The sequence below is a fragment of the Staurois parvus genome, unplaced genomic scaffold (genome assembly GCF_062004578.1).
Source record: "Staurois parvus isolate SC_StPar_1 unplaced genomic scaffold, SC_StPar_1.0 ptg000608l, whole genome shotgun sequence".
NCBI lineage: Eukaryota > Metazoa > Chordata > Amphibia > Anura > Ranidae > Staurois > Staurois parvus.
In genome coordinates, this window is record NW_028318404.1 from 154,985 (window position 1) to 178,391 (window position 23,407).

The following is a 23,407-nucleotide window of genomic DNA, read 5'->3' on the forward strand; positions in this document are numbered from 1 at the left end:
GCTGTAATTGCTGCCAAAGGTGCTACAACAAAGTACTGAGTAAAGGGTCTGAATACTTAAGTACATGTGATATTTGAGTTGTTTTTTTTTTATATTTTAAATTCTGTTTTCACTTTGACATTATGGGGTACTGAGTGTAGATTAAAGAGAAAAAAATGAACTTAAACAACTGTGGTATCAGACTGCAACATAACAAAATTGAAAAAGCGAATACCTTATGAATGCACTCTATATGTGAAATGCTCAGCCTACTATTGGCATATGCTTGCAAACTTGTCATATAATTTAAAATGCTGACAGCTAAATATATTGTCTCTTGGAATGTAATAAATATCAATGACAACGAATTACAATATTTAACCACATTTAGCAATAACAGGCTGTGTTTACATTTCCCAAGAAACAAGGTTTCCATTGTATTTGTATTATTTTTAATCATATGCTGAGGATGTGTATTTACACACTGCACTATTCCATTTCTGTTTATGCAGATTAAGGACTCATGCACACTGGGTATAAAGCCCCGATGCACAAGGCTCTGTCCTTCAGGTGCAGGCAGAAGGCTCAGGCTGTAAAACCGTTGTGAAAATCTATGAGAGCTGAGGCTGGACAGTACACTGAGCAATACTAACGTTTAGGGCAGTATGTGTCAAGGGACAAATGCTCAAAATGCAGACTAATTGTGTCACAGCTATTTGTCCCTGGTTCCATACTATCCTAAACATTATTACCCATGGGTCCACTGCCCAGCCACCGCAGCTGTCGGCTTCTCATTAAGCAGGGCTGGAAACTGCGTCTGTGCTTTCCACCTGTACCTAAATGCCAGAACTCCATGCACACAGGGCTAAACGTTTTAAAAAAATACCTGTTGATCTTGCCAGAAATGTCATATCCTCGTAAGTTTCTTTGAATTAAACTGAAATCTCAAACAATGTTACCTTCCTTCCAAGTGATCTTCTATAACCTACAAACCACCCACCCTCATGTAATGGAGATGAAAAGAGGAATCCAAATCAGGAAAGCAAACTAGGATGACAACCCTGGCTCCCCATAGATACAATTCAGTGACTGAGCGCTGTTCCTCTAGAACAGGAAGTATATTACTGGCAGGATTACCAGGTGAAAGTGAAAAAAAAAATTCCTGCTAAAAAAATAATTAATGCAGCCACCAAATCTAAGAATTGCTAAGCTGCAATGTATAAAAATAAAGATACCCTTTAATTAACCACCTCCCATCCAGCCGTTGTATATAAACGGCCGGACGGTGGCAGTGCAGGGTCGAGTGGACCTTTATAAACGGCCTCCCCGCCCCCTGCTTGTGCGCGCTCCCTTGGAGTGCGCAGCACCGCAGTCAGGTGCCCACTGTGTCCTCCGGACACAGTGGAACACCGATCGTCGTACGGGACCTCTGTGCGAGGTCCCGATCATGTGATCACATGCAGAGTAGTAAGCAAGATGTCATTTCTGACATCATTGCTTACAACGTGTGAAATCTGTGAATGATCACAGAGGTCACATGGTACAAGGCTATTCACAACTGCCTTGTACCATGTGACCAATCACAGCTCACACAGTAGTTCTCCATGGCTAAAGAATGCAGCCAAAGAGAAGGAGAAATTATTGCTTTTACAGCCTTTATGGGTGTAAAAGCAATCAGTGTAAAAAAAATAAATCTTCATCACCCCCCACAAGTAGTACAGTGTCACCATGATGACACTGTACTGCTAGGGTGACAGTATGTAACAAAAAAAATCAAAATCAAAAACATAAATAATAATATTAAAAAATAAAAATGTAAAAAAAAATGTTTAAAAATTATAATTTTTGGTTATAAACTAATTTGGGTTATTTTTTTTTACTAAAAAGATAACGGAATAAATTGTGGCAAAGATTTATCATGAAATATTATTTATTTGCAAAATTTTGTAAGAAAAAACACTTTTTTTTTAAACTTTCTGGACATTTTCATTTACATAGCAAAAAAAATAAAAATTTGGTGAATAAATACCACCAAAATAAAGCTTTATCTTTCTCAAAAAAATGCTAAAAAATTCATATGGGTACAGTGTTACATGACCGTGCAATTGTCATTCAAATTGTGATAGCGCTGAAAGCTGAAAATTGGCCTGAACAGGAAGGGGGTAAAAGTGTCCGGACTTGAAGTGGTTAAAAAAAACAAAAAAGAAGAACAATCCCCCACTGAACCCAGTGTATATAACACTTGTAACCATTTAAATCTGTACAGAGATTTCAGAGCAGCAGTTGTCAGAAAGCTGGCACCGCTTCTTGCCGCCAATATCCAAAAAACACTAAAATGACAACAGAGTTCTAGACTAAAGGTGGAGGGGGGGGGGCGATAGACACAGAAAGCTCACAAGGCCCCCCCTCACCATTCCTTTGAGAGAGACAAATGTAGTAGCTAGCTTGAGCTGTTGTCGGCTTGTATTTTTGTCAATGAAAGTACGGCTGCACCTGCATTTTCTGTGCTCTGAATAGCTGGTGGCTGGTCTGAGCTCCGACGGCAAAAAACGGGAGAAATTAGGAAGCAAAGCGCTGCATAATGAAGAGGGGATGGAGCTCAGTGTTGGCCTGCTCCACCCTCTCCCCCATAGAAACACCTATATTTTAGGCTTGAGGGGTTGGAGCTACAGCCAGTACAGACATAAAAAGAATTTACCGTATTTTTCGCTCCATAAGACGCACCTGACCATAAGACGCGCCTAGGTTTTAGAGGAGGAAAACAAGAAAAAAAATATTCTGAACCAATGGACTGCAGACACAGTACAGGGGATGACCAGAGACTGCGGACACAGTACAGGGGATGACCAGAGACTGCGGACACAGTACAAGAGAGGACCAGAGACTGCAGACACAGTACAGGGGATGACCAGAGACTGCGGACACAGTACAGGGGATGACCAGAGACTGCGGACACAGTACAGGAGATGAGAAGAGACTGCAGACACAGTACAGGAGATGGCCAGAGACTGCAGACACAGTACAGGGGATGACCAGAGACTGCGGACACAGTACAGGGGATGACCAGAGACTGCGGACACAGTACAGGGGATGACCAGAGACTGCGGACACAGTACAGGAGATGGCCAGAGACTGCGGACACAGTACAGGGGATGACCAGAGACTGCGGACACAGTACAGGGGATGGCCAGAGACTGCGGACACAGTACAGGGGATGACCAGAGACTGCGGACACAGTACAGGAGATGGCCAGAGACTGCGGACACAGTACAGGAGATGGCCAGAGACTGCGGACACAGTACAGGAGATGGCCAGAGACTGCGGACACAGTACAGGAGATGGCCAGAGACTGCGGACACAGTACAGGAGATGGCCAGAGACTGCGGACACAGTGCAGGGGAAGACCAGAGACTGCGGACACAGCACAGGAGATGACAAGAGACTGCGGACACAGTACAGGAGATAACCAGAGACTGCGGACACAGTACAGGGAATGATCAGAGACTGCGGACACAGTACAGGGAATGACCAGAGACTGCAGACATAGTACAGGGAATGACCAGAGACTGTGGACATAGTACAGGAGATGACCAGAGACTGCTGACACAGTACAGGAGATGACCAGAGACTGCTGACACAGTACAGGAGATGACCAGAGACTGCTGACACAGTACAGGAGATGACCAGAGACTGCAGACAGCAGGGGATGACCAGAGACTGCAGACAGCAGGGGATGACCAGAGAGTGCAGACAGTAAAGGAGATTACCAGAGACTGCGGACCTTTGGGGAGGGAACGGGTACCTGAATTTGACAGGTACCCGCTCCCACTTCCGCGGAGTTGTCTTCCTTCTTCTTCCCGCGGCGGCTTCTCTGACAGCCGGGTGCCCACTGCGCATATGCGAGAAGCGCTGCGCTTTGTGATTGGCCCGGAGCTTTCTGGGACTTGTCATGTGTCCAAGAAGACACCGGACCATTCACAAAGCGCAGCACTTCTCGCGCATGCGCAGTAGGCACCCGGCTGTCACAGAAGCCGCTGCGGGAAGACTGCAGCGCTGGAGCGAGGAATAGGTAAGGTCCTGAAGGAGAGAAGAGCTGAGTGGCCGGCCTGATATTCTGACATGGTGGCGGCAGAAAAACCGGACTGGCCACTTTACATTTGCTCCATAAGACGCACTGACATTTTCCCCCCTTTTTTTGGGGGAAAAAAGTGCATCGCATGGAGCGAAGAATACGGTAATTATATTTCTATTGCACAGCACAGATTTAAAGTGGAACTAAAGGCTTAACTACTTAACTGAATTTCAATAGTCTGATGCCTGTGAGGACCTTGGTTGGCACCTTCTCCGTGGGTTTTTCCAGGTGCCAGCCTTCGGCTGTTTTGATTGGCAGGATGACGTCTCTTCAGCACATGTGTGGTAATGAAGTCATCCCAGAACACTGGCATTGTGCCAGAACGTGAACTGAGCTGCGCATGTGTACCTTCCACAGAAGATTGCGAATTAGGCAGGTAAGTGTACTTTATTGAATGACTCATCTGTAAAAAAAAACCTGCCGTTCACAATTTTTTACATTTAGTTCCACTTTAAACAGGGACAAGTGCTATGTGCACAGGGTCTCCTGGGGAACATGTTAACTTTCTTTACATTTTTGGTGAGAGTTCTTCACCGTAAAGGGGAAGTTCTGCTTTATGTCCCCTTCCTCCCCCTACACCATTTTGCACAATAATTTTTTTTTTTTGGAGAGGGGTTATCCTTTCTTTGTCAGCAGCCTTCTGGGGCATGTCACAGGTCCCAGAAGGCTGCAAGACAATTTACAAAGTGCAGTGCGGCTCATGCATGCGCAGTAGGAAGCCAGCTGTGACATAAAAAGGAGTCATAGCCGGATTCCAACAGTAAACATGCTGGTTCCCCCCGAAGACCAGGAAAGAAACAGCCTGGGTGAGGACAGCGCTGAGTTCCTGCTCAGGTAAGTATCCTTCTACTAAAAGTCAGCAACTACAGTATTTGTAGCTGTGGACATTTCATTTTTTCCTTCTAGAGAGAAGATCCTCTTTAACTGCTTCCCACCTGGCCACTGCACATAAATGGTCAGGTAGGATCTTTGCCGTTCTGAGTGGACATTCCCGTACGTCCCTCAGAACATGGCCACGCAATCTTGGTGTGCCTGTGTCCCCCGGACACAGCACAAGGCCGCTCAGCAGAAGGGCTCTCCAATTGGCCCTTCTGATCACTTGATGGCTGTGTCCAATCATAGCTGTCATGTAAGATCAACAAAGCCGCCATTCAGTGGAATGGCTCTGCCTCTCCTCACACAGAGCCCGCTATTGAGGAGGAGCAGAGCCGATCTGTGAGTTACACACACACACACACACACACATTACCCTGTCATAGTGCCAGCGACCCACATCTGTCACAGTGCCAGTGACCACATCTGTGATCCACGTCTGTCACAGTGCCAGTGATTCACTTCTGTCACAGTGCCAGTGATCCACATCTGTCACACAGTACCAGTGATCCACATCTGTCACAGTACCAGTGATCCACATCTGTCACAGTACCAGTGGTCATCCACATCTGTACCAGTGATCCACATCTGTCACAGTACCAGTGATCCACATCTGTTACACAGTACCAGTGGTCACCCACATCTGTACCAATGATCCACATCTTTCACGGTGTACCACTGCAAAATCCACATCTGTACTATCCACATCTGTCATGATGTACCAGTGTAAAATTCCACATCTGTTCCAGTGATCCACATCTGTCACATTGTACCAGTGTAAGATCCACATCTGTCACGATGTACCAGTGTAAAATTCCACAACTGTGTCAGTGATCCACATCTGTCATGGTGTACCAGTGATCCACATCTGTACCAGTGATCCACATCTGTCACAGTGTACCAGTGATCCACATCTGTACCAGTGATCCAATGTAAAATTCACAACTGCACCAGTGATCCACATCTGTCAAGGTGTACTAGTGTACAATTCACATCTGCACCAGTGATCTACATCTGTCAGTTTACCAGTGCTCAGTATCTGTCACACAGTACTAGTGTAAAATCCACATCAGTGCCAGTGAATAACATTTGTCAGAGTGTACCAGAGTAAAATCCACACCTGCACCAGTGATCAATATCTGTCACAAAGTACCAGTCTCAAATCCACACCAGTACCAGCGATCAATATCTGTCACAGAGTATCAGTGTCAAATCAACGTCCGACCAGTGATAAACATCAGTACCAGTGAATATCAAAATGTCTAAAAAAATTATACACCAGCGAGGAGGTTTCCAAAAATTGAGTATGACGGACAAGAGTAGTAGGGAACTTTCTCTGTCAGACTCAGATAATGAGTATGAGCCAGTTGAAAGCAGTGGGTCAGCAACAGATCCTGAGGAAGACAGTCCAAAGAGGTTCAGGAGGTCTGAGGAGGAGCAGGCATCCACCAGTAGCGCAGAGGCGAGTACAAGCAGCGCAGCACTCCCAGAAGATAGGCAGGCATCCACCAGTAGAGTTACAAATCCTGGTGCCGTGGTGAGTACAAGCAGGGCTGCATTCCCAGATGATAGGCCAGGCACTAGTAGCAGGGTTTCTCGTCCACAACAAGGTAGGGCCCATATTAGCCTCCCAGATGTACTTTTATATCCCACGTGACTGCCTGCTAATTCAATAGAACCCACAATTACCCCTTTTATAGCACAGGCAGGCCCTTAGATACAAGCAGAAAATAATACTCCATTTTTTTTTTTTAATTTACTTTTTTACTAATGATCTTCTAAATTACATTGTGGAGCAGTGTAACCTGTATGCCAGCCAATATATAGCCAGCAATCCCAATTCGTCATATGCCCGCCCATTTGTGTGGAAACCCCCTCACCATGGAGGAATTAAAAAATTTTCTTGGGCTTACTATGAACATGGGACTGACAAAAAAAAAAAAATTAAGTCCATGCCTACGAGTCTACCCAACCTATATATCATATGCCAGTCTATTCATCTTGTATGTCCAGAACACGCTATGAGATGATAATGAGGGTTTGTGCATTTCAATAGTAATACCCAGTGCCCTCCTTAAATATGGGCCAAATATGGAGTAATATTTTACAAACACATGGGACAGGGCCACGGGATATATCTACAACTTCAAGATTTATAATTTATGAGGGAAAGGACAGCCAGCTAGACCCCCCTGGAAATTGTTGGGCAGCTTAAAGAACTGATGTTTGAGAAGGGTTACCATTTGTATGTAGATAATTTCTATACAAGTCTCCCACTATTCTGCTATCTCTATTTCTCTATTTGAAGAAAACTATGGCCTGTGGAACAGCACGGGCCAACCGCAAGGGCTTCCCACAACGATTGGTCACTACAAAATTAAACCAGGGTGAAACAGCCAGTTTGCGGAATGAAGAGATCCTAGCCCTAAAGTGGAAAGATAAAAGAGATGTCTATATCCTTTCCTCAATAAATGATGACACCTCGGTGGAACTTCAAACAAGACAAGGTCCCATCCAGAAACCAAGATGTATACATGACTATAACCAGTTCATGGGGGGGGGTGGATATGAATGACCAGATGTTACAGCCGTACTTAGCCACCAGGAGATCACTCCATTGATATGAAAAGGTTGCCATCAACTTGTTTCCGTTAGCCCTGTACAATTCATATGCCATCTCTTTTAAGTCAAGAGGATATTGTTACAGCCCTTCTCTGTCCAAATGGTCATGCACCTGAACAAATTCGCCCTGATTCTTTGACCAGACTCCATGAGAGGCATTTCCCAGATATCCTCCCTCTTACCCAAATAGGCCGCAAACCCCCCCAAAAATGTTGTGTATGTTCCAGTAACCAAATTCGCTGTGACATCCGATACTACTGTCCCAAATGTCATTCTCAGTCAGGACTCTGCATTGGAGAGTGCTCCCGGATCTATCACACATCTCTACACTATTAGTCAAGATATTTTTCCAGTGTCCACTATCTGCTATTTCCCTGTATGACCTGGACTGTTTATCAACAATGCCTCTGCTTGCCGCCTGAACTGACCTTAGACTGTTTATTGACGATGCTTCTGCCTGCCGCTTGAACTATCAACCACGTTTCTGCCTTCCAGATGAATTGACCTTGGCCTGTTAATTGACCATGCTTTTTGCCTTCCTCTTGAATTGATCTTATGCCTGCGACTCTATTAGTTGGATTCAAGACAACACAGGGGTCTCAGGTATGTGAGGGGCTCCAGAATAGATTTTTCGAGTAGAGAAAACAAAGTCTTTGGTTTTCTACGGGTTTTGTAATTCCCAGAAAAGGGTTTGTTAGTCCAGAGGCTTCGAAAGGATTGGGTGGAACAAAGCCTCTACACCTGTGCCCAGGTCTTACCTGACCAATGCCCTAAGCCTGATATTTCTGCCTGCTGCTGACTTACTGCCATCATGCCTCTGCCTGCCGCATGAACTGACCACACCTCTGCCTGCTACCTGTACTATGGACAGTGTTCTTGCCTACTACCAGGACTGATATTTTGGCCATGTGTCTGCCTGGACAACTCATTTGGCTATTGCTGACCATGTCTTCCTGCTTCCTGGACCAATGCTTTGGCTGTGCTGGCAATATCGCTGCCTGCTGCCTGTAGGGACTATGGAAAGTATTCTTTCCTGCTGCCTAGGCGATTCCTTTTTCAGTAACTGACCATGTCCCTGCTTGCTGCCTGGACCAATTCTCTCCTCTGTGGACAACTGTACTACAAAAACCACAGGTAATTTTTTTGTTTACCCTTTGCTCAGCAGAATGTATTTTTTGGGTGTAATTCTTGGTATGAACATGCTGTATGTTAGAAGCCTGAAGGTGCTACTTGGATGTTGGGCCTCTGGATGTAGCAAGGCTGTAGAAAAGTCTTACACATGTGGTATCGCCATACTCGGGAAGAGTAGCAGAATGTGTTTTGGGGTGTAATTCTTGGTATGTACATGCTATGTGTTAGAAATATCTTATAAATGGACAACTTTGCACATTTTCTGAAAACTTATAAAAACAAATGACATGTTCAAAAGACTCATTATGCCTCGTAGAATATACATTGGGGTGTTTGCTTTCCAAAATGGGGTCATTTTGTGGCTAATTCCATTGTCTTGGTGCTCCAGGGCCTTAAAAAATGTGATAGGTAGTCAAAAAATGAGATAAATGCGTAATTTATGCCTCCAGAATGTCTGTAGGTACTACTTGGATGTTGGGCCTCTGTATGTGGCCAGGCTGTGGAAAAGTCCCCATACTCAGGAGGATGTGTTTTGGGGTGAAGCTGCAAGTATGCATGTGCTGTGTGAGAGGAATAACCTGTTAATATAACAGTTGTGTGAAAAAAAACAAATTTTATTTACTTTCTTCATTTTACAAAGAATTGTGGGAAAAAAAATGTGGGATCAAAAAGGTGTCATTTTGGGGGTATTTGTACTGTCCTGGCTTGTTAGTGTCTCAAGAAATGAGTCAGAACATCAGGTGTGTTAAATTTTCAATGACTGGTACCATAGCTTGTAGACTCAGACCAAATAATACACACCAATTGGAATTATTTTTACCAAAGCAGTATACATTTTGGCACAAATTTATGAAGAAAAATTACTTATTTGCAAAATTTTATAACAGAAAAGAAGAAAAATGCGTTGGTTTTTTTTTTCAAATCTTTTGGTCTTTTTTAATTTACAGCGCATAAAATAAAAAACCCAGTGCTAATTAAATACGACCAAAAAAAATCTTTATTTGTGTGAAAAAAGGACAAAAATTTAATTTGGGTACAGTGTTGCAAGACTGAGTAATTATCATTCAAAGTGTGCGAGCGCTGACAGCTGAAATTTGGTCTGGGCAGGAAGGGGGTAAAAGTGCCCTGTATTGAGGTGGTTAAAATCATGGTAAATGACAAGAAACCATCCTCTGGCACCTAGAGGAAAGGGGGACGAAAGTAAGAAGGAAAGTTGTTTAATCTCTGAATAAGGAGCCTATTGAGCATGCTCTGAAATGCATTACCGTCCCCTTCACCTCCTACATCTGACTCTGCTCTCCAAGCTTCATTTTTGATGCACAGGCACATCCTGGAGGTTAACTATGTAGATTCTTAAAAAAAAGCTAGATGTAACACTATGTTCCACAGTAACAACACTGTGAAATATTATATCAGAGTATCAGAGCACCTTAGGAACAGAAAGTAATTGCTGAACTTGACGGGCATGTGTCTTTTCTCAACTTGATTACGTAAGTAAATCCATTAAAAAGGCAGCCCCCATTTGTCCCAAAAATCACTAAATTTTTTCAATAATATATTCTAACTCGTAAATTAGCAAGTGTATGGCCTATGTAATTAGAATATTGGACACTTGCCCCTTTCTGTAGTGATCTCATTTCATCACCAGGCTCATCCTAAAACAGGGAAATGTAACAAAATTTTAGCTACATTTCTTTAAGCATATTGTTAAATAAATTTAAAAAAAAAGATAAACTAGGTTAAACATTTATGTCCATGGCAGTACCAGTTGTCTAAGATGCCAAAAGGTGTTTGGGTCATGCTTGCATGGCAAACTGCCGTCCTATGTCTATATGCGCTCTTGCTTTCTAATGCTCATATCTTCCCCAGCAAAACAACTGCTAATCATCTGCCTATCACTTTATTCCATGTACTGAGACTCCTATAAATAAAAAATACACTGGCCTATCAACCAAGAGACAAAATTAAATTATGTCCATCATTTCCATAAACATGTTTAATAGAAAAATAAGGCTTGTCAGGCAACAGGCCACATTAGAAAAATCTAGCAAATTTCCTGCTGCTGTCAGCTGTGGACTGTGCAGCTTGGCAGATCGATGGCAAGTACCCTATACTTAAAAAAAACATAAATTACAGTAGTATTTATAGAAAAGAGGACTACTAAAATGATATATCCTGTCTATTGTCTTCTGTGCAGTTATGTAGAATCAGGGAAGGAAGAGCTTACTATGTATAGCAAGCAGAAGAAACAGTAAAAAGTAAAAACTTAATTATACTGAGCTCAAAGTATAGAAACTCTGGCAATGAAAACTTTCCATTCAGTCGAAACAATTAGATATGAACTTCCATTTTCACATCTAATCTGGAAACATTTTAGAATACGGTAAATCAAATTATTATTCACTTGAAGCAATCCATTTTTTTGTTTCTATAAATGAAACCCTTAGTTCCCTTTCACATGGGACAGATACTTTGTTCAGCAGGGGAATCTGTCTGCTGATTCCCCATTGAGCAGAGCGGAGAGATTGGATGACAGGTCCATGTGCGCTCAGTTTATGCAGAGCGAACAGACACAGCCCGCTTTGCTCTATGGCAGGCAGATGTAAACCGCCCAGCTGTCCGTTTACACCTGACTGCCCTTTGAATGGATCTGCCCAGACGGAAGGGAACAGCTCTTCTTCAGTTTGTTTTTAGCAGATTGGATCGGATTGGAGGTAGGCAGGAGTAAATGGACACAAGTCCGTTTATATCTGCTGCTCCATAGAGGAGAATGGGGGAATTCGATGTGGTCTCCGCTTGAAAACCTGACAGGCAGACGCGGCTGGACCGATTGTGTGAAAGGGGCCTTACTCAACTCCTCATAAACTGTATAAAATTTAAGGGAATGTTTGGTCTAGGAAGCAAACACACCCAACTAGCTCCTTCAAGGTTGGAAAGAGATTTCTGTGGGCTTAATGTGCACCTCTTAAAGTATGCCATGGTTTCTCAGTGATTGGTGGTCATGGTAAGTGCACAATCTTTGTTTATTTTAACATATTTTAAATGTGCATAACAAACATATTAATAAATAAGCACCACACATTTGCACAGATTTGTATCACAGCATGGTCTTTCATTGCAGTTCTCTGCATTTGGTTACAAAATACCTCAGGGCAATAATGGAAGTTGATGCTTAAAGGGGAAGTACAGCCAAAGCTATTTTGCCTAAACTTCTTCTGGGGATCACAGGAGTGCAGTTCGTTCTGCACTCCTGTGACCCATTTTCAGTCGACAGCAGGCTAAAGTCTGCTGTTGGCTTACGATACTCTGCAGGGATCTGGCAATAATGTCGGAATCCACCCAGATGCTTAACTGGCTCACCGCTTCAGTGAGCAGTCACCGTGTCTTTGCCCCCTGAAAACTGAGTGATCAGTGGTCTTTGATCACTTATTTCTCAGTCTTAGAAGTTGCGGGGAACAGATGCAGCATCGGGTCGACCACTTTTAATCACTTCAGCCCCCACGACATACAAGTATATCGCAGGGGTTTACCTGCAGCTACAGGTATCATCCCAGTATGTTTTTTTTCTGCCAGCGATGGACTTTTTTGTAAAAGTGATCCTAGCGGCTGACCAGCTGCTGGATTGCTTTTATAGGAGGCAGAAGGGCGCAGCCCCCCCACCACCACCACCTTCCCGGGCTCTCCTGTCCCAGCTGTGACAGTACATAAGTGTTCCAGCACTTGGTTCTGAAACATGTCCTGAACCCGAAAGACTCTGTCATTCTGTTTAAATTCTTAGATTCCGAGCAGTTTGGAACTATGTGCAAGCAGGCTTCATGGACATCAGACTTTTGATGACAAAGTTGAATTTTGCATGGAATTTTTGTGGCTGCTATTTAGGTTAGGTTAACACATATGAGGCTCTGTGAGCTATGTTTTGTGCAGGCACAGCAGCCCATTCAAATGAAAAACGTATGGAAAAAGGTCCTTGCATTATTTTAGAAATTGCAACCTGCACGAAAACCGCAAGTGCAGAGCAAGAGAGATTTCCAGTGTGTGCAGTGTGCCCTTTGGATTAACGGCAACTGTATGCATCCAGCATGGTTTTCTGTGTGGGTGGTTGCATGGCTGGAACATGTGACGACCTGTAGCAGGAACCAAACGCACAGATGTGAACCTAGCCTTAGGGATTGCGAGACAGCTGTGACATGAGAGAGAATAATAGGGTCTAAAATGGTCTCTATGTGCACATATTGTTAGATGGGATAGCAAGAGAAATGATGAGGATCTCCCTGACTTCTTACAGCTAGTCGTGATTTATGTTGAAATGGGTCAGAATGTATCAAACATAGATCACATACAGTACAACAGGATGATGTATGGAAAACAAAATGTATAGTTAGTATTTTGCTCACCTGTAGGGCAAGTGACCAGCTGAAGGACAAGAGGTCTACGGGTAACAATACCAGATCCACGGGGAAGAAAATCCCTGAAATAGTAAAATAAAGGGATAGTGATAGAATATATCACAACATGTATTGTAAGGAAGAATACATTATAAAGATAATTTTACAACCAATATTCACATAAGATTCATAGATAAAAAGGTGTGCATCGCTGTTAGAATAGAAAAAAAACCCTTCTCTAGTATGATGAACTCCCTTTTACATGTAGTTGTTGCCTTTATGCATTTTGCGGAGTAAACCCACTTCCTCAGGAGAACTCCAAGGGGTAATAATCCGAATAAACTTAAGCCTAGTACACACGGGCCAAATGTTGGCCAACATTCGGCTCACGTGTACGGTGGCCAGTCCGACAGAAGCTAGCCATTCGACCAACTTCTGTCGAAAGGGCAAGACCGAAAAAGGTCTGCCAATCGGCAACCATTGGCTGACAACCCTGACCGATGCAGTCTGGCGGGCACCTCCCCCTAGCAGAACACAATAGCTCAGCGGGGGAGATCGCTGTAGTAACATCAAATTGTTAGTATTGCGGCTCCTCCTGAGCTCTGCAGTACTTTTTTTGTTCAGCCCGCTGGGTTGAATGAAAAAAAAAAAAAACGGCCAGTGTGTACCAGGCTTTAAATATAGACAAAATAACTCAAGTACAAATATACATCCACAAAATCTCTCATTTGCTATAATATATATATATATATATATATATATATATATATATATATATATATATATATATATATATATATATATATATATATATACACATACACACACACACAGTAAGGAACAGAAGTAATTTGTACCTCTCAGATAAGTTCCCACTGGCACCATTGATCTTTTATGGGGTAATTCTTCCCAATGACCTCAAGTGTAAGGAGCATTCTTCCCACTGACCATCACACGAATGTATCATGGGTTGTAGAGTAATTTTTAGCAGGGGTTCCCTAAGACTGGAAATTATTTCAAGGGTTCCCCTGTGCTGAAAGGGTTGAGAAAGGCTGCCTTATATACTTCATTCATACAGTATATGAATTTAAAGCAACTTGAGCAATTCAAACTATCAAAAAATGTATGTGTTATGCAGGCCATACATGGGTCGAAAATCGGCCGATTTTTCTTTTAAAAAAACGAACAATCGGTCATTCAAGTGGCCGACGTTACCACCAATGGTAAAAAAAAAATCGGCCGATTTTCATCCCGTCTACAGCCGGCAAAACGTGTCCCTGCAGAGAGCTCTGCTATTTCTGACAGTTCCTTGACATTTACAGCGGTTGCAACATTGTATCTATTTGTTTCCATTTAGGATACAGATGGTTTTATTCGGAAACAAATAGATACAATGTTGCAACCGCTGTAAATGTCAAGGAACTGTCAGAGAACTGTCAAAGAAATAGCGGAGCTCTCTGCAGAGACACTTTTTGCTGGACTGGAATTCCTCTTATTTTCATCCTACTTCTTTTTCATCCTCATCCTCTTCTTCTTCTTCTTCTGCATCCTCATCCTCTTCTTCTTCTTCTACTTCTTCTTCTTCATCCTCATCCTCTTCTTCATCCTCTTCTTCTTCTTCTTCATCCTCATCCTCTTCTTCTTCTTCATCCTCATCTTCTTCATCATCCTCATCCTCTTCTTCTTATTCATCCTTATCTTCTTCTTCTTCACCCTCTTCTTCTTCATCCTCTTCTTCTTCTTCTTCATCCTCATCCTCTTCTTCTTCATCCTCATCTTCTTCTTCCTCATCCTCATCTTCTTCTTCATCCTCTTCTTCTTCATCCTCTTCCTCTTCTTCTTTTTCTTCTTTTTGTCTTCCTCTTGCAGGTCACTGCTCATGCTCAGATTTTTTATCGGTAAAAAAAAATCGGCCGATTAGCCCATTATTGCCGCGAAAATCGGCCGATCGGCCGATTTTTTTCCAACTTTACAAAAAAAAAACAAACGGCCAAAATCCCGAAAAACGGCCAAATAGCCCACTAACGATCCGAAAATCGGCCGATTTTATTTTCGGCCGAAAAATCGGCCGATTTTCGACCCATCTATGGCCTGCATTAGTGCTAACTTCAGTAAAAAGCACAAGTTAGTATTATATGTAAGTACAGGGATATAGGCCTCATTCACATGGCCATAAAATTTTTACTGATGTATAATATGTGTTTTCTAGGAGAAAAGTTCCTTCGTAATGATCAGTAAAACATTTGCGTACAGATGCGTTTAAATGCTGAAAGACACATATGCGCACATAATTTGTTTTTGTGATCATTTATGTTCTCCTTTTTTTAGTCTTAATCTATCTGCTTACAAACAAGTACACATGCATTTATAAGCACAAGCATGTAAAACGGCTTTTTCTTACATGCAGATTTTTGGATTCTGTGTTATGGATCTGAAAGCACCTTATGTTTCCGCACCTGTGTGAATGGCTCCATTGAAAACAATGCAGTGGCATTCAGATCCGTAATCAAAAAAAACACTATGCTGTGTGAATGAAGCCATATGCTGCTGATGTTACATGCAAATTGAAACTTTCCCTGTAATAGTTGATTTTGGCCCACCTTCTCCCATCTCATGAGCTTCTCTATTGGTCATTTAATGTGATGCGCAAACTCACTAGCAAACTGGGACCAGACTGTATTTTATCCATCTACGGCCAGCTTAAAGGCGATAGTAAACCCTAATCTGTAAAACAAGCCATATAGTTTAAAAAATAAATGAAAGGTAAAACATTTGTATATAGATATAAAAAGCATTATAAACACCTTTTTTCCCCCTTTTTTATAAGGAACCCCATACTCTCTGTTCTCAGCTGCATAAGAGCTGGGGGAGGAGAAACAGCAGGACACTAATCTTCCCAGTGATAGTCTGTTCAAAGGGGGCGTGTCAGCAGAAGTCTGATCATTGGAGGAGAGCACACTGAGTTCTTGACATAGCTAGAGAACAGACTACACAGTACTCTCATGCCTAGTGTAGTCAGTTTTTAATAGGAAAACATATTTCATGCAAAGGAAGCAATAAAAAGTGAACAGGATCATTTTTGATACAAGTATATGGTACAGCAGGTACATTTGAGGAATATGAGATGCAGAGTTTACATACTTTTTTGGGGGGTAGCCATATTGAAATTTTGTTTAGGATGAATTCTAACCTGAAGACAGCCCTAATCAAATGTTACACTGTACCATTAACTTAAGCCTCCTGCATTTCCTTTGGTGGATTCCTGTAATGTAACTTTATATCTTGTATTCTTTTGCAAAAGGTAATGTCACTGTGCTGACCGTATCACAAGGATCTAATGTCCATATCACAGGTACTAGATACTCCTTTTCACCGAGCAACTGAAAGGGACTATATCCTTCTTCATACAAGTCACAATCTGCAGCTGACTTGCTTACGTTAAATTCACCTCTCTTGATGGAAATATGGGAGCTCACATTTCTGATTTTGTTTTTGAAAGTGCATCCTCTATGGCTGGCAGATCAAAAAAAAAAAAAGATGCCTTACAGTTAATTTTTTTAATAAGGCTGCCACAGCGAATAGAAAATGCCTGCCAATATGCTGCAAAGAAGGAGGGGTGTTGTGTCTGTGCCCATCCCAATATTGACAGCTACAATATGTAGAGAAAGGGGAGTGGCCTCACACAGCTTTTGTTTGAATCCTTCCACACAAAACAGACTGTTAGGGGCATGTAGACCCCTTAAACAACATAAGGATCCAAGGGTTATTTTACCTGTACTGAGGATATGTGTATATGATCAGATCAGATGCAAATAATGCTTAACGGAGTTCTTTAGTGCAGAGTAATGATCACACAGGTATGCATTCATCTTATCCATCTGCAACTTAATCAATATCTCTGGGATCATGTGTGTTCTTCTCCTCTACTGGAGCCCTGTCTAATCACTTTCTCCTTAATTATTCATGGTCAGAGGGATGCCGGCCAGGAAACGGAAAGTTGAGTGTCGTGTGATCTGGTTAGATAAATACAAATGGATGGAAAGCCAAAGAACTACAGATCATACAGAAGCATAACAAGGCCCAGGTCTCTTCTCTACAACTTTGTTCTGTAAGAAATAAAGTGGACTGCCCATCAGCATGTTCCTTGTCTGCATATTTCCACACAGCACACCTTATCTACATATTTGCATGCAGTTCCTGGTACTACCTGAGTTCTATTGTGCAGGGAAGAACACGAGATATACTCAAGTACGAACACTAGTCCCATTTAAAAATAATGTAAATTAGTGATGTATTTATATCTGCCTTGGCTTCAGCATTAAGGCCCCATTCACACTATGACCCATAGGGGTTTATTTACTAAAGCTGGAGAGTCCAAAATCAGACTCCCTTCTGCATAGCTTCCAATCAGCTTCCAGGTTTCATTGCCAAAGCTTCATTGAACAAGCTGAGGTTAGAAGCTGATTGGTTTCTATGCAGAAGGGAGTCTGATTTTGGACTCTCCAGCTTTAGTAAATAAACCCCGTAATGTCCGGCATCACCAATACGCCTGTTGTCATGCTATGCACATACCCATTCATTTCAATAGGCTGTCCTATGTGCAGTAAACATTGCAAAGTAGTTGATGCACCTTTTTAAGCGGTTTGTCATTTTTTTTACATTGTATACTTGGGATGCCATTATAACGTTACTAAACCCTGGACCCCGCATTCACTATATCTGGTCTCCCGCAGTACACAGAACATGGAAGTGCAACTATTTTAGTAAATATAAACTGCTAAATACCCTTTTCTCATCAGCAGTTAGAGCAGTCTTGTGAACTCTATAAGTGTCCAGCTGAGCACTGGTTAAAGTTTGTAGGAGGCGGTTTCATTTTGCTCTAGGAGGATGCAGAACCCCTGACCTGTCTGGACAGTGCTGATTGGCCCTGTGCTAATTAATGTACTCCCCCAAGAAAAAAAAAAACCTCTTTAGTAATACACACCAAACTGAGCATGTGCAGAGTGACTCCACACAATATTTCTTGTCAGCAAATAAGAAGGGGGACAATTGAAGAAGAAGGGGAGGATCAGAGAAGTCAGGATCAAACAGCCTTTTTACACAATGCAGAGGATTAACCCCTTAGGTTCCACAGTGAGTATAACAAGCATGCTTTACTGCATATACAGACTCATTTAACTGTTGTGGGTTTAGTAACACCTTAACACTGAATAGCAATGCAAGCATGACAGCATTCACACGTTGCTATAGTTTGAAAGCTACCTTAAAGTGGTTATAAAGTATTAAAGTAGAACTAAAGGAAACATTTTTTTTTTTCATTTTTGGATAGAGTAAGGGAGGGTTATAACACCTGTCAGATTATTTTCCACCATCTGTGTCCCATTGCGGAGATTTACCTTCACTTTCTGTTCCATAGCCAAACAGGAAGTGAGAGAAAATTCCTGCAAATTAAGGGAATTTCTTGGGGACCCCCAGGTCTCCAGAACTAGTGTCCCCATTGGAAGATTTCCCCTTACATTTCTGGGGACCCAAAATTTAGGATTTTCTTTTACTTTTACTTTCAATGATAATTGTAAACAGGACAAATGGAGATGGCAAATCTCCTTAACAGGGGCACAGACACCAATAAGAACCTGACAGGAGTTCTAATCCCTCTCTACTAAATGCAAAATTTAGAAAAAAGTTTTGTCTTTAGTTATACTTTAAGGATTTTTACCTTAATGCATTCTATGCTTTAAGGAATAACTAAAGGCAAAAGTTATTTTTTTGTTTTGGATAGAGTGGAGATGGATTAAAACCCCTGTCAGTTTTTATTGCTGTCTTTTCCTCTGTTAGGGAGATTCACCCTCTCTATTTGCATCTCTGGAAAAGTAATAGAGGGGAAATCTTCCAATGGGGCACTAATTCTGGTGACCTGGGGGTCCTCAAGGAATTCCCTTAATTTGCAGTGATTTCCGGACTTCCTCTCATTTCCTGTTTGGCTATGGGAAAGGAAAAGAAAGGAAATCCCTGCAATGGTACACAGATGGCGAACAAAAATTGACAGGTGTTATAACCCTACCTTACTCTAGCAAAAATGATTAAAAAAAAAGTTTTGCCTATAGTTTAAGGTAAAAAAACCTTCTAAGCTGTGCCTAGGACTCAATCCAGCCCCCCACCCCTCCTTATACTTAACTGAGCCTGATCTCAATCCAGCACTTTGCATGAGATCAGCATCTCCCTGCTCTGTCCCTCTTAACAGGGTAGATTGATAGCAGCGGAAGCCATTGTCAATCAAACTCTGGACAAGGAGGCGGGGCCATGTCCCGCTGTCCGTGTCTATGGAGGCAGACAACGGGGCTCAGAAGCGTGACTGCAACAGTGCCCCCATAGAAAGCGGCTTCCTATGGGGACACTGGATGAAGAGGAGGAGCCAAGAGCGCCAGCATAGGACCCGAGATGTGGGAATCAGGGCTGATCTGTACAAAACCATTGCACAGAGCAGGTAAGTATTACATGATTGTTATTTTAATTAAATAAAAAAAGAACAAAGCTTTACCATTTCCCTTTAACCTATGAACTTACAAAGATGAGCTACGAGCTGTGACTGTGTAATCCCTGGATAGCTGGTAGAGTAATCTTGTTGCACATAATATCAATCTGCACCTTTAAGGTAAAGCCGGATTAGAGTCCAGAGAAAGAGAGCAAGGCTGGGGAAGGAGCAGTCATCACAGCTCTACTAAGAGAAGAAAAAGAAAGGCCTACAATATGACTGACAGGAGAAAATATAAAATATCAATGGTGGCCAAAGGCAAAGAAAGCCAAAAGCCAAAGAAAGGGTTAAAATGATATGTGACCCAGTCCAATTTCTGAACTAAAGTGCCAATTAAACATCATGCCTCCCTACATACAACCTGGTGATGATGCATCTTTGCACAAGCTCCACCCCTTGTGTCCTGTGATTATTTTTTTGGCAGAAATTAATGCTAACATTTGCTATTATAGGCCGCCCATTGTCTGCTTTATATATTGAGATATTTTTATTTTTATTTTAGAATTTCAGGGATTCGCCTGATAACAGTTTCCATTGCATTTTGGTATCTGTACATATGTAAAGCTTCTTTTTTCTACCATTCAATTAATTTTTGTTTGTTCCAAACAAAAATAAAAAAACAATGTAGTACAGACACATGTAAGATTAATTGACAAATATGTACAGCTTGACCAAAGTACGTACAGTATTTAGGTAATGCAAAACAGGCGTAATTACAAAGAGCGCCTAAACAGTATAAAAACAATTATGTCTCAACCTAGGATGGGTGGAGGAGGTGTGTAGATCATCAGAACTATAAAATTCCAAAGGCTTTGAACCAACCAGGTAATATAGCTGGAGATACCAGGGAAAAAAAATGGTGCCAAAAACTGTACAGACCAGGGTAGATAAAAATCAATGATTTAAAAAAAAAAAAAAAAAAAAAAAAAAAAAAAAAAATCGGATTTTTTTAATTTAAATCGGATTTTTTTTATTTAAATCGGATTTTTTTTTTAAAAAACTGCTTTTTGAGGAAAATATATTACCATCCAAAGGTTATTCCATCATAAAATAAAGATTAGTTTTTAATTATGTAGAATAAGGCTGTATATGTTTAATTTTTTTGGTAAATAAATTCCATGAATCCATTCACAATGTCATGCTCTTCCAGAGGTTTTTGTAAGATTATTGGGCAGTTTCTCTGCCTACAAGATATTATCACAGATGCTTGGTTTACTTTTGCAGTTCTCAAAACTGAATTTGACTCAGCGGAGATCACATGCCTCTTCTTCACAGCAAAAATGTTATAACATGAACAGAGTTAAGAAAAAGACCTTCATCCTAACTTCTACAAACCTATGAATACAGAATCAACCCCTTCACTGCTAAGTTTCAAGAAGTTCAGTGAATAGAATAGAAACAATATTTTTCTGATTGTTTGGAGTGGAATAGATCTGCACAAGAAGAAAGTGAAACAAAGTGTGAGGAGGAAGGGGCTGACAGTCTAAGTTTCTTAAAATATATATATTTTGTTTAGCCAAATTAGTTAACAAACATGGATGTTTAAGCAAATACCATATGCTGGAATGTTATTGTTTCAGTTGAATAAATCTATTTAAATTGTTATTATTAAGGTAATGATTATTTTTCCCCTTCCTAAGTACAACAGAAAAGTTGTCCAAATACGAATGATTAACCTATTAAACTGGGGATAAAAAAACTAATATGAAAAGTTGTTATTCTAAAAATCTTCATCTACTTGCATATTAAAGTTATACCAGCAAGAATTAGTCTTTATGTAGAAAACTAGGATTTAAATCAAGCCTTACTGACTAGTGATTTAAATCGTGATTTAAATGGTGATTTAAATCAGTTTGATTTAAATCAAATCCACTTTGGTACAGACCAACAAAAACTATCAGTTCATGTTATGTAAACTATACAGTGAGACCCCAGACTCAATATCCCTGCACCCTCTACAGTTTTCTGGCTGAATTTAGCCAAAATTGCCAAAAGATAAACACAACAGGAAAAAATAAAGAAAAAATTTATAAAATTTGCTATATTTTGAAGCCTGCTGCTGCTCCGTCAAACCCTTCCCCCCTTTCCATCCCTAATAATTGTCCATGTGTACTTTAGGTCCTTTCCACACAAGGCATACTCCGCAAGGACTTGCTTAGCTGGGGATCTGTCCGCTGATCCCCGCTGATTAGGCAGATGGCTAGTCTGTGCACTCCTCCTATGCAGAGCAGACACAGCCTGCTCTCCTCTATAAGTGGTTGGAAGTAAACAAACTGCCTGTCTGTTTACACCTGTCAGCCATGGAGGGTCCGATCGGGTCCGCCTAAAAAAAACAGACAGGTGGACTTGATCAGTCTGCCTGTGTGAACGAGGCCTTATGGAAAATACGGTGGAGTATTAACCTGTTGCTGCCCACATAACACATATGTACAGTGGCAAAAAGGTTGACTTTAACACCCACAAATGTGTCGATGGGTGGTGAAGTTTTTGTGCTGAGAGTGTGCTCCCATCGACAGATCTCGGTCTCAACAATTGTGGGACCAGGTTCCAATCACAGTGGTCACATGGTCATCATTTCTATGCCCCCACCAGATGTTCAGAACTTTTTAAAGAGGCGATGGGGTAGGCAAGAAGGTATTCATGTAATAAGAGGTCTTAGAAAGAAAGGGGGAGCTCCCTTTCAAAGGCTTTTTATGATATTCAAATAAAAAAAACAACAACAACTTGATTATGTTGTACAAGCTAAAATGTCATCACAAATGGTTGTAGGTTTTCCAACTGTTTAAAATTTTACCAAAAAAAAGAAAAAAGTCTGTTTGCATAGTTTGAAAATATGCTATCTGACCAAAAACTGTGGACCTGACAATCACACCTCTATGAGCTCAGACCATATCTGCCAAAACCTTCAATTTAGAGTTGCTCTCCACTCCACCTTTGCAATAATAACTCTTCTGAGAAGATTTTCCTCAAGATTTGAGTACATCTTTGGGAATTTGTGCCCATCCGGTTAAAACAGCATTTGTGCTGTCAGGTACTGATGTTGGCAGGAAGGCCTGACCTGGAATCAGTGTTCTGATTCACCCCAAATGTGTTCAGTAGGGTTGAGACAGGACTTTGTGCAGATAACTAATTTTCCTCCAGATCAAAACTCACAAAACCCATGTCTTCATGAGCTGACTTTGTGTATGGGGTAACAATCATGCTGGAACAGAAAAGGGTCTTCCCGAAACTATTAACACAAGGTTAGCAGTGCTCAGTATGTCTCTGTACTGTAAGCTGCAGCATTAAGAAAGTCCTTCACTAGGAACAGCCAATCATTTGGAGGGGTGTACAAAGGCCATTAACCTCCTTGGTGGTATTCCCGAGTGTAACTCGGGGTAAAGTTTCTGTACCAAAAGCGGTAACCCCGAGCTACACTCGGGCTTACCATGCGGCGCTGCATAGGGAGTCCCTGAAGAGCTTACCTTGTCCTTCGCTCCCGCGATGTGTCCCCTGCAGCGTCCCCGGCCATCTCCTCCGGCTGATGCCGGCATCCGGCTTCTGTGTTCCGGTCCCTGTGACGTCAGGACGTATGGGCGCCGCCAGCGGCGGGAAATTTGAAAATTTTAAAAAAATTTCGTTTTTTTCAAAACGAATTTTACATAGTAAAACATTGCTGTTTCAAACCATTTCACATACATTTTGTCCCGAGTGCTTTGTCTGCATTTTGACTGTTCTTTCTGCCTGGAAACTTAGAAAAGTCCATGGCGTCCA

The 23,407-nt window shown here is 41.7% G+C and overlaps 1 protein-coding gene across 15 annotated transcripts in view; it reads right to left on the reverse strand.

Annotated features, from left to right (window-relative positions):
* The window catches only part of DNM1 (dynamin 1), a 224,914-nt gene that overhangs the window by 141,310 nt on the left and 60,197 nt on the right, over window positions 1–23,407 (reverse strand). For all 15 annotated transcript variants that reach the window (XR_016315379.1, XR_016315377.1, XR_016315378.1 and 12 more), the window contains exon 2: window positions 13,132–13,205. Coding sequence is in view for 12 of the 15 variants with exons in the window: in XM_089692909.1 (XP_089549035.1) it covers window positions 13,132–13,205 (74 nt within the window). In the remaining 3 variants the exon portion in view is untranslated. The remainder of the gene's footprint in view (window positions 1–13,131; window positions 13,206–23,407) is intronic.